This window comes from Tauraco erythrolophus, chromosome Z, assembly GCF_009769465.1.
Source record: "Tauraco erythrolophus isolate bTauEry1 chromosome Z, bTauEry1.pri, whole genome shotgun sequence".
NCBI lineage: Eukaryota > Metazoa > Chordata > Aves > Musophagiformes > Musophagidae > Tauraco > Tauraco erythrolophus.
The window spans coordinates 78,248,386-78,261,808 of NC_141496.1; the positions used below are offsets into that span (position 1 = coordinate 78,248,386).

General features: G+C 39.2%; 1 protein-coding gene across 3 annotated transcripts in view; it reads left to right on the top strand.

Annotated features, from left to right (window-relative positions):
• GOLM1 (golgi membrane protein 1) overlaps positions 1–13,423 on the top strand; it is a 217,097-nt gene that overhangs the window by 15,046 nt on the left and 188,628 nt on the right. For 2 of the 3 annotated variants that reach the window (XR_015222927.1, XM_086628682.1), the window contains exons 3-8: positions 611–665; positions 1,689–1,791; positions 5,923–6,061; positions 9,807–9,921; positions 11,149–11,436; positions 12,968–13,081. Coding sequence is in view for 2 of the 3 variants with exons in the window: in XM_086628682.1 (XP_086484808.1) it covers positions 611–665; positions 1,689–1,791; positions 5,923–6,061; positions 9,807–9,921; positions 11,149–11,436; positions 12,968–13,081 (814 nt within the window). In the remaining variant the exon portion in view is untranslated. The remainder of the gene's footprint in view (positions 1–610; positions 666–1,688; positions 1,792–5,922; positions 6,062–9,806; positions 9,922–11,148; positions 11,437–12,967; positions 13,082–13,423) is intronic. The other variant, XM_086628683.1, reaches the window with a different exon arrangement.

A 13,423-nucleotide genomic window follows, 5' to 3' on the forward strand; every position in this document is an offset into this window, starting at 1 on the left:
CACATGTAAATATGAGTTGGTAGAGGGGGATTGATGAAAGAATGGACAAAACATTCCTATATTGACTGCCTCTTCAGAAAGAGAGAGAGAGAGCAAAGTGAGGGAACGGAAGAAGGTCACTCCAGTACTTTCTTTTCAAAGGGAGGGAGAGGATAGTTAGAAGAGTGATACAAAGCAAGGGTTTCACGTTTCTTTATGCTCTGTGACTAATACTTCCATAGCTCCCCCTTGCATGCCTGAATGTAGATGTTTTGATTCCCTGGTGAGAGGGTAGTTGATAGTGAGCTGTGTTGTGTTCTTCCTTCAAGGGATAAATACAGTAAATCCAACTGGGACTGCAGTTGTGAGATTAAACCAGAATAAAGCAGTGAGCAATTTCACTAGTGGAGTCTTTAAATTCCTCCTCTTTACTGGAAAATCTGTGTTAAAATGAGTGTTGTTTGTAATAGTAAATCTCTAGATCAGCCAGAGTTGTTGTGTTTGGCTGTAACCCAGTACTTTGCAAAGAAAAGATCTTGTTACAAGTGCTTTGGTTGGTATTGTTTATAATATTAATGGTAACACAGGTCCTTTGCAATTAAAACACTGTTTTCTGTTTTGCTTCTTCCAGGCAGTGCTGATGAGTAACATCACAGTAAATGAACGATTGATCCAGAGTCTACGAGGTATGTCATAATACCCCTCTGTGTCTCTCTCATATTGTTTTTTAAGCCCCCTGTTTTTAAGACTTGCATTTTTCTGGTGTCTTCTGCAAACGCTGCCTTTCTTCAAGTCATGGGGATGGTGCAGGAGCTGTGGTGACTTTGATCCTGCATCTGCGTAGTTCCAGTTCAGTGAAGCGTCAGACTAATCTACCTCAACAGTAGAAGCATTTGTCCATGTAGTACTTGATGTGGGACACCTGACCCTTATGATATAAAATAATATGGAATAAAACTGGCTTCTGTGGTTTATTGTTAATATATTTATTCTTCATTCTAGCTTTTGCAGCATTTTCTTGTATTCCTTCCTGAAGTGTTTGGGTTGTGTGTTTTAGCACCAGGGGCATTCACAAACCCCTATATTAAATAACGAAACTTGGTCTAATTCATTTCTGCTCACGTTGGTACTTCAAAATTGTTGTTAGTGATTTATTCCTCAGGAAGTCTGGGGAACAGATCCTAAGTTCTACAAACAGATAAATATGTGCCCTCACACAGCTTTATATCAGGAAGTAAATTCTAAATCTTAGATGCCTCTGTTTTAGAGGAACATAACTGTAATTTGCATATTATTGAGGGAAGCATTGTTAGCTTGTCTTTAGATGGCTAATAAACATGAATACCATTTCTTATGATATTCTCAGTAGTATTTCATAGACCTAAAGATTTTCTGGGCTGAAACCTAGCAGAGCAAGGGTTTGCAAACAAGTTAAGAGTATTCCCTATGAAGAAAAGGCGGTCAAAAATCTATGTTACACCATTTTTGTTAATATGTTAGGCGGAAAGACTATTCTTAGTCAGTCCTGCACATCTTTGAATGAATTCAACAATTATCTATGCATTTGTATACAAAACGTAGTGAGAATGACAGATGGATGATGTTAGCATGCTTAGTATGGATCTGTTGTTTGATACTTTTCTTGTAATATATGCAGGTATGCATGTTTGTGTGTATTTTAATGTATATTTTAATCCTGTTTTGGTCAGAACACTTGAAAGAGTTACAGACAGAATATGGCAAGCTACAGCTGGATATTTACTGGTTTCAGAAGAACCAGACTAACCTTCAGAGGAAGTTCTCATATGACTTGTAAGTAAGTTCTTTCTAAAAGATGGCTTCCAGAGTTGTAGGTGACTTGGTTGTAATCCAGAGTATTCTTGTGATAGCTGTAGCGCTGTTAGTAAACATACAGTTTTAAGGAGAAAGTAACATCTGACACATCTTCTAAAGTTGCTCACAGTTAATCTTGGAGAAGAGCTTGCAACGCGTTGTCATCTCAGTATCCACAAACTTCTTCTCCCACACTTCCTGATTTTCCTTCCATTGCAGGAGGAGATAGGCAGTAATAGTCTCATTTAAGAGTTGGAGGGGAAAATTGAAACACAGGCTAAACTCTGAAGAAGTTTAAGAACTAGGACATAGAAATACTTGATGAGAAGTTGTACTTCATTGAGCTGCCAGAGGTCTCAGAAAATTTCTTGTACAGTTATGGTTAGAGCTATGTGTTGTGCATTACAGTTCATACCTAGTCATGATTTTTGTTGAGACTTCCCACTGAATTATAAGGCATGGATAATCGAACACAAGTGCTTATCAGTATCCTACACTAAATACACATTTCTGGTATTTCTAGGAATTTCTCCTGGGTTCTTTCTGTTCAGTAATGTTCTTTCTTCTTCTACTTGTCTTCACATCCTATTATATCTTCCCTCTGGTGTGTGGATACAGAAAACCAACATAATTTGCTGTTTGCATGTTCTCATAATGATTTTCCATCAAGAATATAGTTGCTTTGGTGATGTGTAATTTTCCAGCAGCAATTGTTTAGCCGGGTTTTGTAGGAGGTGTGACTAAAATCTCAGCATGGCAATCAAAGAACTTGAATTCTGCAGGCCAGCTTGAAATACCTTTTTTTTTTTTCTCCCACTGCTTAAGAATTAAGGATTAGTATTAGTGCTTTTGGGATACTTACTGTTTACTGAATGGTTGTGTACTGTTTGTTTTTTTTTTTTTCCCCTTGGCATTATTGCTCATTTAATAATGATGACCCAGATGGTTTGTATTAGTGGAGCTCTAATAATTCAGGATTTCTGGGAGATGAGTAGAAGGAATTTGGAGACATAAGTTTGTACCAACCTTTTGTTAAGCCACATCGCACTCGCGTGTCTGTTAAGGTACATTTTCCCTGTAAGTTTGTTGTGTACCATGGTTGTTAAGCACCATCTTTTTGCTGTTTAGTTAAATGACAGAGCTGTGACTCCTGGACCTCTGTTGATAGTTCTTTGCTAGTTAGAGTATCTCTTTGCCAGCATCTTCCTTATAGGGCTGACATCAGCAAGAATAAATGGATCTGTAGCCATATATGTGTGCTGTACAGTCATGCTCTACATGAGAGGTGCATCCTAGAAGCACTGAATTGATACGTGTGTGCAGGGAAGTGATACAAGGCAAATGTGGTGTCTGGTTCCTGAAAACTCAGGTTGATTGCCCATGTCTGGTGAAATGTTTTCAAGTACAGCTCCATTGAGGAAATCGCCAACAGAGCAGCCCTGCTCGTGGGAAAGTACTGCAAAAAATCCCTCTTTGTTTAACAGAAAGCTGGATCTGGAGGGTACAGCTCCAGGGTCAAGTCTGGCTCAAGGTGAAGAGCTAAACAAGTTAGAGTGGTGAGGATGGGTTTGCTTGCGTCAGGGTAGATACAGAGACAGGCGTGATAATTCAGCCATGTGCTGGCTAAACAGGGACTCAGCTAGCTGGTCTGCCTCCAGTTGGTCCTGGGGCGGGTGAACTGTTTCCTGCAGTCTCTCCACTGGAGTACATAAAACCAGTTATCTCAGTCAAGGAGCTACGCTTTCTCCACTGGCTTTGCTAAATAACACTTAAGTGTTCGTTTTCTATTTTTGGTTTTTGGTTTTATTTTGTAGCTATGCAAGTGAGGAAAACAATCTTTTCACTCAAATTTTCCTGGGATGCTTTATAGCTTGGGCACCCAGTAGCATTCACAGAATTCTAGCAGGAATATATATATAAATATTTTTTAAAAATTTTGCTTGTTGTGTACCTTGGGGGGGGGGGTATGGGAACATTAATATTTCACTGTTGTAGTAAGTTACATTACTAACTTTGCATTGCATTCTGGTAGTTGTAGAAACACATCTGATTGTACTTGGTTACATACAGTCCTCTTTGCTGTTACTAAATGTGTACTTAATACTGTCATTTTTAATGCTTGCAAAGAACTTTTTTCCAGAGTGATTATGGGCCTAGAAAAACAAGGATTATTAGAAAGACTCGAAATACTACTTTTAATCTATCTTCCTTTCTCCCCTCAATATTAGGAGTAAACCAACATATTGCCACTCTGTTAATCTTTAGTAGGCTTTGGCAGGAGGGGGTGTTAGGCCTGCTTTTGTGCTATGCCATGTGCTATGTTGCTTCCTTTGACTTGGAGTAGTGTGGATGAAGGTTTTGCACCTTATGTATCAAGTACATTTTTCCCAGTGGAAAAATGGAGAGTATTCTTGTATAATTGAAAATGTAATAAAAAGATGACAGAAATCAAATGCCTTTTTTAACTGCACTGATTGTAAATCACTGTTTTTAAATAATTGGATGTTACGTTGTAGAAGACAGTGATAAAATCAGTTGTGCATGTGGAATGCATAAGAACATAACAGAGACACAGATTTGTTGGAGTGTGTTCAAATGAGGGCCACAAAGATGATCCAGGGGCTGGAGCACCTCTGCTACGAGGACAGGTTGTGGAAGCTGGGATTGTTCAGCCTTGGAAAGAGAAGACTTCGGGGAGACCTAATAGCTGCCTTCCAATACCTGAAGGGAACCTACAGGAAGGCTGGGGAGGGACTTTTTACAAGAGTGTCCACTGACAGGACAAGGGGAAATGGGTTTAAGTTGAAGGAGAACAGATTTAGATTAGATCTTAAGAATAAATTCTTCAGTAAGAGGGTGGTAAGACTTGAGAATAAATTGCCCAGAGAAGTTGTGGATGCCCCCTCCCTGGAAATGTTCAAGGCCAGGTTGGACAGAGCCTTGAGCAGCTTGATCTAGTTGAGAGGCGTCCCTGCCCATGACAGGGAGGTTGGATTAGATGATCTCTAAGGTCCCTTCCAGCCTATGACATTCTATGATTCTGTGATTTTCTTCCAGCATGATGAACTTCTCATCAGGATCCGCTCAAACCCACTGTTGCTTGTTCCCGTTGACAGTGGGATCAAAGCATACTCAGGGTCACACGATGACTGATTTCTAAGCCTTACACGTGTGTGTTATGGGGTAGTGCTTATCTGCCTTGTTATTCACTGGGTCTTGTTCTTCCTTTGTAAACCAGAAGTTGCAAAATAGGTCATGAAGAGAGTGGGGAGAAAGGGTGATCTCGCCCTGACAGCAGTCACTTCCCACGAGAAACCCACCTTGACAACACTCCTGGGGTTGGTACAGAAGCTTCAGCGCAGCTGTAAAAGGGGAAAACACTGCCCTGGCAGCTTCAGGAAAAACACTGCGACAAGAGCCTAGGGCTTACCTCGGGGTTACAGAGCTGTGAGGGAAAGGCAGGCTGCAGAACTGCGAACAGAAGACCCCTGGTCTCACAAAAGTTAAGGCACTGATGGCACTGTGTAACTATTAATAGTATGTATAAGATATGCAACACTGGCATCTTTAGGAAATACTCCTTTTGGAACTTGTAATCGCTACTGATGAACTCCATTTCTGTAACATATATTTTGTTATGCCTTGTAGCACGGGGCTTTGGTGAAATACTGAGAAAAGGTGCTAAGCTTGCTAGCAGTAGCTTACACTGTTTTTTTATTTCAACTAGTACCTTGCTGTTTCCTCTTGTTAGCTAAAATCCAAATACACATTTCTGTGATCATACTAGAAATGCTTCAGGGGTCAAAACTGATTTTGACTTAACTGAAATTGACTGGTTAGTGAAAGGCAGGAAAATCCATGTAGCTTGTTGAGCTGGTCTAACAAAAGCAGTTTAATTTAATTTCTTCCAGTAGAACGTGGACCGCCTGCACCACGAGTTTGTCTGCAGGACTTAGGTTAACACCCCATTTTTCCTACTGACTTCTCAAATGTAAGCACAGATAATAGAACTAAGAAAATAATAAAATGAAAAAAAAAGTCATTTTACTAAAGAACATTTTAGAAGACTGTGGATGAAAGTTAACAGCTGCTTGTTCATGTTTTCTCCAGGTCACAGTGCATAAACCAGATGAAAGAATTAAAAGAACAATGCGAAGAAAGGATAGATGAGCTTACAAAAAAGGGTAGTGCTATGCCACAAATCAAAGAAAACAAAGACTTCTCAGAAGATTCAAAAAAAAATAGCCTGGTATGGTTTGGTTAATTTCTTAAAAATCTTATTCTTTGTAATTCTTAAAGGGTTTTCCACCTTTCTGCTATCTCCAACTAACATTAGCCTATCTCATTAAGTTTTCAACTGCTTTCCTTTACACTTGTTGAACGTTTCTGATCTGTGGGAAGTGGAGTGATTCCAAGGACAGAGCAAGGCAAAGGTCCTGTAGGAGACTCCAAATCACTGTGTTTGAGATGGGCAGAATTTGAGAGGCAATACTAGGAGTGGCATGGAGCCCATTAAAGAATATTTACACTGCTGAGCTTTGGTTAACAACTTCTTTTGACTTTGTTAGAGGACTTAGTTGCTTTGTGTCTTGAAGGTGTGTGTTGAGGATAAATTGTGAATCACTTCAGAATTGCAGCAAGCCTTGAACATGGTGTTGTAGTCCAAGGGTCTTTGAGCTCCATCAGCTATGAATTTTCACAGAAATCTCAATTTCAGCCTTTTACAGTGGCAATGAGGGAAGATCCAAGTGTTTTAGCTGTTTGTTTTTGAATATTCTGAGTCAAAGGACCACAAAAGGCATGCTGTAGGTGAGATGAGGAGACTCACTAGGATAGGGCAGGCTTGCTGCATAGGGTGGCTGCGTGCCAGCTGACTCCGTCTTCCTGGGGTACAGAGGGCGGGAGGAAATCCTGAGAAAGGGAGGGTTTCAGATCATCCTGTTGTCTTGGCATGTGAACTACTGATGCTTCTTCAGTGAAGCAGGATTTGGTCAGGGATAGGACTTGCCTGGTTAAGCTTGACACAGAATGCCCTGGAAGCACGCAATGAAGCTCCTGGGTGAGAAGGCAAGAGATTTATTTCTGTGTGCCGAAGTAGCCCTTTTTTCAGGCCTATGAGCACGAGTTACAGGAGGTACGTTTTTTACATGTGATTGCAGTGGAGCATTTCCCTCTTACCTGGGTGGCCACCTCTTGTTGGTTTGGTGGTGTATGCCCTTTTCTCTTTGGCTAGGAAAAGGCTAGTAGAAGAAACAATTTGATGACTTCAGAAGTGGAAAGGGTAAAGCAATGAGGGTTGAAGCTGGGTTTTGCAGATAGCTCGAAATGGGTGGGAGAAAATGGCTGAAACATCTGCCCAGAGACCCCTAGGTGTTCAAGTAATGGTTCCAGTCTCTGTCCAGTTCTTTATGTAAAATGGTGGGAGAGAGAACTGCTGAAGTTTGTGACCTTTTATCCTGTGAACCTGCATTGCATGAGCTGCAAGATGAATGAAGCATTAGGGATAGGAAATGCTAGCCAGTTATCTATCCCTTTGGGGAAAAAAAAAAGTGAAAGCTCTTGTTTGTCTATAATTTTTATCAACAGTGTCAAATAAGTAAATAAAAAGTAGTAATAGTAAATACATAGCAATAAGTAAGTAAAAAGCCCATCATTTGGAGATGATACCTTTCTTAAACAAACGTATCTTGTTTAATGTCAAGATGTAAAATACTATTTGGAAAGTTGACATGGGGAAGACCATATTAGAGAGGTGGTCAGTTTAATTTCTGATTTCTAGATTTTCATTTTACTTGTACCAGATGCTTTTTGTTGTTGTTGTTTGGGGTTTGGTTGGGGTTTTTAACCATTTCCAGTTTGAAAGGAGAATCATCCAGAAGGAACCTGAGGAATTTGGCTGGATCCCCTCTGCAAGACGATTTCAGTCTCCTGCAAAAAGTTCCATAGTTGGAAGCAGTTTTTCTCCAAGTAGGCAGCAGGTTAAGCAGGGCAGGTTATCTGTTCTCCTCTTAATCTATAGATAGGATGGTGCCAGATGAGATAACAACCAATACAGCTACAGCCTAAATGCAATTTCTTCTGCTGTCATTTCACTGTCTGTGACAGTGTTTCTTATGTCAAGCTGTAACCTTCTCAGTTGTTTGTTTGCCTAAGGATTGCAACTTGTACAAAAGCTGACTTATTTTTCATTAGTGCAAGGTGACCAGAGGAAATCTATGTACGTTTTAGCAATTGTTTTTAGCTGGAATAATCCCTGTTTGTAAAATATACATGCTTATGTAATGGAAAGGTCAGAGTTAAAGTAAAACAGAGAAAGAAAAGTGAGTGTTGGTTGGTTAATAAATATACAGCTTTTCTTACAGCTCTGTATTTTGAGGAATGATATATACTTCTCAGCTGAGGAATATACAACATGTTCCAATTATCTTTTTATCGAACCACTTAAACTTAAAAATTTTCAGCATACACCCTTTCAATTTATTTGACACCATCACTAAAAATGACTGAGCTAGAAATTTAAGATAATGTAAGTTAAGGGCTTTTGCATGTTTAATTAAGAGGTAATTTCTTGCTATTAAGTGCAGGCTTAGTATTTTTACAGAAGAATTCATGCGCAGCATAAAGTGAAAATTGGTCTTATGTTCAGTTTCTGATGATTTCTACTGTAGAGAGTGACCTCAAGAGGCTGAATTATTTATAAAACAGAAGCATTTTTGGTTTAATGACTGGAGGAAGATGGAGTTCTTCTGAATATCCTTACTGCAGTAACCAAATATTTTGTGGTAATACTTGCTTCTCAAGCTTTCTTAAGAGTTAACTCTAGATTATTTGTTGTTATGTTGGACTTCATGGTGTTGACCCAACAAGGTCTTTATTTCTGCCTTGCTTTGACTGAGCTTAAACCAAAATAGCCAAGTAATCATATCCTACAAATCCTCTGCAGCTTTGGCTTCTTGCTTAATTAACCACTTCTTTCTGCAGATGTTTTTCCAAATGACTGCATGAACGCTTGACAATCTAGTGTTACTGATCCGCTTAGAACAATGGGTAGCTACAATCTTGTCAACAGTCGTAATGGAGAACTTTCTGTTGACTCTACGACTTTCTGTACCATAAGGTTTCCTGTTCATTTGTATAGTATCGAGTATAAAAAGGTTTACATCTCCAAATGTCTGTAATGCTTGTTCTTTCCAACAAAAAATTCCCCTAGAACAAACCCTTTCATTATAGTGTGGCTGTTTTATTTTTTTTTTCCAAAGCAACATAGCTGTCAGCCAATTAAATGCTGATATATGTAGAAGTTGTACATATAATTTTAATTGCTAAATTGGAAGATCGTCAAGGTGGTGTATGTCTTAGCCATTAATCTTTAAGTAGGTCAGATTGGTCAGATGCTGAGAGCAGTCTACTACCAGTATTTAACACGTTCTTAAGTAAGCTCCAACACGTTAAACAGATCCTGTTGTCGAGTTGGTCGATAACATGTTTTTCTTCTTCATCCTGCATTCCACATAGTTTTAGACCAGTTCTGTACAGGCTTGCTTAACTGAAGTCGCCTTATGCCCAAACTCGGTTTACCTGTCCCTGGAGATTACTAACAGTAGTTAATGCCATCTGTTTTTTCACTCTGCTGACCCTGACACGGTAGCAGGGCAACAGTGGAGAAATGTGTGGTGTTACAGTTCTGTGACCCTCAGAGGATAACAGGTAGTTTCTTGTGATACACTAACCAAGAACAGGAACCTCAAGGTTAACTACAATTAGATTAAAGGACGTGTGTAAATTCTCCTGATGTGTGTGCTGTTATATAGAAATATCACTGCACGTTCAAGATTGTAGGGTACTTCCATGACCAATAAAAATTTCAGCCAAAATATTTCGTACTGGTTTAGGATTTTTTTCCCCTACTGAAGTCTTATGTAACTTCAGCGTCCCTTTCCAGTCCAGGAGCAGTTATGTAGACCAATGATTATCTGTGTACGTTCACTTTATAGGTTAATATTCAACTACCAGCCTCGAAGCAAAATGACTTGGAAGAGCAGAAACACAATAAGGATGTACCTGAAATAGTACCTACAGTAAAAAAGACGGACCCACTGCAGGCTAAAGGTGAGCTAGAATTAGCAACTGGTTAAGAACATTTGTAATTTAATTGAACATTAAAAAACACTTTTGTACACACGATTAAGATGGAAAAAGTGACACCAGTAGACTGAACTATAATCAATTTCCTAGCTGTGGAGAGGTGTGATACCTATTCAAGCATTTTTATTAGTAGCATTTCTACTAGTTCGGTTTTGTTGGATATGTTGCACGTAAAGGAAAATACAAATATTTACAAATCTGGAGTCCTACTTCTCATTTAATATGGAGAAAGTATCCTGGTTTTGGAAGCAATCATTTTCAAGCACGCTTAAAATTTGCTTTTTTAGTAACTCTGACACATCTAGCCTGCTACTCCACCCTACAGAACAGCTGAGTGTTAGGCTTTAAAGAAACACATGTCCATGCTTCCCACACGTTGTCACTGGGCAAAATGCAAGTCAGGGAAATGATACGCAGGAGATCAGACGAGTTAACTTAATGGTTGCTTTTGGCACTGAACTCTCAGAAACTGTTAATGTGAATGGATGTATCGTAACAAATCGATCTCACATAGTACTCTTGTGATAGAAATTCGATTTCCTATTTAATTATTCTTACATGCAGTCTTAAATTAGAATCTTGGGAGTATGCAACTCTCAGAGAGCTAGCAGCTGAAGACAACATCTATATATATTTTATTCAGGCAAACTTTGTCGTGTTTTTTTTTAGTTAAAAATACAGATACAAAGGAAAAAAGATATGGTAATGTCTGCTAAAAGTAATAGCCCTCCTGCACTTCCTCTTCATATTTAAAAATAAGAACAGCTTGATTTACTTGCAAATCTGCCCATGTGACTGCTTTGTTCTGAGCTACTTTTGAACAGCAAAAAGTAACACGAAACATTACTAATAGAAACCTCATGTTTATATAGCACACTGCAATTTTTATTTAAACTGCTCTGTTTCACCCACCCAATTTATTAACTGCACATATCAGAATTTTAAGTACATAGATGTGTGAATCCATTGACAGTAAACAATGCCACAGCAGACTCTACAAGTCCTTTACATGTTCCCAGTAGGAAAAACATGGGTTGTTGTCTTTGACTGATGTGGTTGAAAGATATTTTTTCAGAGGAAAAACAAGAATTGAATAAGATAGATAAAGCAGTATTTAGTAAATGTTTTTAACTTGTGCCACCACTGAAAGGCATTAGGTTTTTCACTTGGAATTGTTTTTATTGTTTGCAGAAAGAATAAATGGCCTTACAGACATCAGAAAACAGGAGGCTAAAGCAGAAGAGGAGAAGCTTTCTAGTGAACTGAAGAACCCACAGGACTCACTCACGGCTGCTGAAGGTCGTAAGGATATGCTGCCCCAGTCAGAGAAGGAGCTGAATCCATCTGAAGATGAAAAACATGTGGCGGGGCAAGATGCATTACAGCCAGCAGCAGAGCAGGCTGCCAGTGAGGAAGTTGAGAGGGAGCAGCTCCTAAATTACGATACTAAGCAGGATGACTCACCCCCTGGAAAGGCTGGTTAGTAGCATGTCGTGTATTGTTGAGAACAGTTGCAGAAATAGGAGTGTGGAATCGGGCATGCTACCAGTGGTGGCAGCTGGACAGACTTAGTATAAGGTTTCATATAGGTTAGTGTGAGATCTAAAAGATTAGTCAATCCTCAGGGGTCTTCTACAGCCAGTGAGTAAAGACAAAGGCTTCTGTTTCTGCAACATCAAGCTACGAGGCTGGGTTCTTCTGCATCACCATACCTTCCTTCCTGTCTCTCGCTCCATTGGGGAGCAAGCAATACAGCTATTTGGGGATTAGCCCCAAAACTTTTTGGTATTGAGGCTTTGTAACACATGATGCATTGGAAAAGGATAAGGTGTTAACCATCTAAAGCACTGATGAGTAGAGAGATGCTATGTACTGACATTTTGCAGATAGTCTTTATAGTGTTAATGTGCAAATGCTAGCTATCTCTACTTCAGAATAAGCTCCATGAATAAATCTCAACCCAAGACTTCAGGTATCTAAAACTTATTATCATAAGTCTGCAAAACTGCAGATCAGATGTTGCAAAGGTGCCAGCTTGTGGCATCTACTACATATGTCCCTGAACTATGTACCTCCACAGCACTAAGCAGCAGAGTATTGATGTCATGCCTAAAGCTGACCAGAGTCTAGACATCCCTCTGTCTTGGGGAACCTGGTCTCAGGTGGACCCAGCAGCCCATGTAGAGTAATTGAGAGGAAGCCTTATGGTAGTCAGAGCAGGAATTGACACCCACAAAAAAATGCTGTTTATGCTTTTCTAGTAAAAACATTCATAGAATCACAAGTAACAATGTTAACACTGTTGATAACTTGGCAGGGATAAATAGTCTCATCTGCATGGCTAAAGCAATACTTTTCCAGCGGCTCTGAAAAGATGCTGGCCAGAGCAGGCTGTCCCCCAAAGAGATGTGAATACATAAGTTACCTAAACTGCTTCCATTTTAACAGAAATAAATAGCAGAAAGATTAGGTTAAAAAAAAAAAATCATCCAACAATTAGTGCAAGAAAAAACTGCCACGTAGCCTGTGAAAGGTCAAAGTTTCTGTGAGCTAGAAAGTACAGCAGGATATTCTTCAGGCTTGATCATTCAACAAAAAGTATCATAACTTCTACTGCATAGGTTCCTTGTAGCCAAAGGAACCTACGGTAGAAACAGATTTCTTCTACATTCTCTGAGCATCCTCTTTCTTTCAATAAAAGCTTATTTTAAAAGTTTGAGACCTTTAGGTCTGCAACTGTAAAAATCTCTTTGATGTGGTGGTCTGAACATGGACAATATAAGCCTCAAACTTTTCAAGACTGTTTCTAAGCCAATTACTAATTAGAGGGCATATCTTGAGAACGTTCAGAACCAGGCTCCAGCCTAGTTCTACAAAAACCTAGTCTAAACAGCAATTCATTCAGCAGCAAAGGGAATTCTGTGGAAGATTGTTACAGTAACTTGTAACATTCTTGTGCAGATGACCTTACAGTATAGCATAAAACTAATTAATTTCAACATTCTTCCAGACCAACAGGAGCATGAAGCACTGAAACAGGCCAAGAATGTGGATTACAATTTAGATGAGAATGAAGCTGAATCAGAAAGGGACAAGCAAGCAGCACTTGCAGGCATTGAAAATGGTAAAAAAGAAAAAAAAAGTTTTAACTGAAGTACCACATGCTGAAAATTTATTAAGATGGTATTTTGAATGGTATCCTCTAGCAGATATAGCTAGCTAATTTGTTTGTTATTTGAGCTTTCCCTCAAGGTGACAGAGTGACATATTTTCTGTGTAGCATCACTGAAGCTACTGTTTAACATGTGGTGGGGAAGGGACAGTATATGTAGCTTTACTATACTACACAGTACTCAACAGTCCTTTCAGAATTTCTCCTGCTGTGTTCTAGATTGTTTTCTAGATGAAGAACTCTCAGTTCTACCTCTTTAAAGAGATTTCTATACCTTTTTCTTTTTGTAATTAG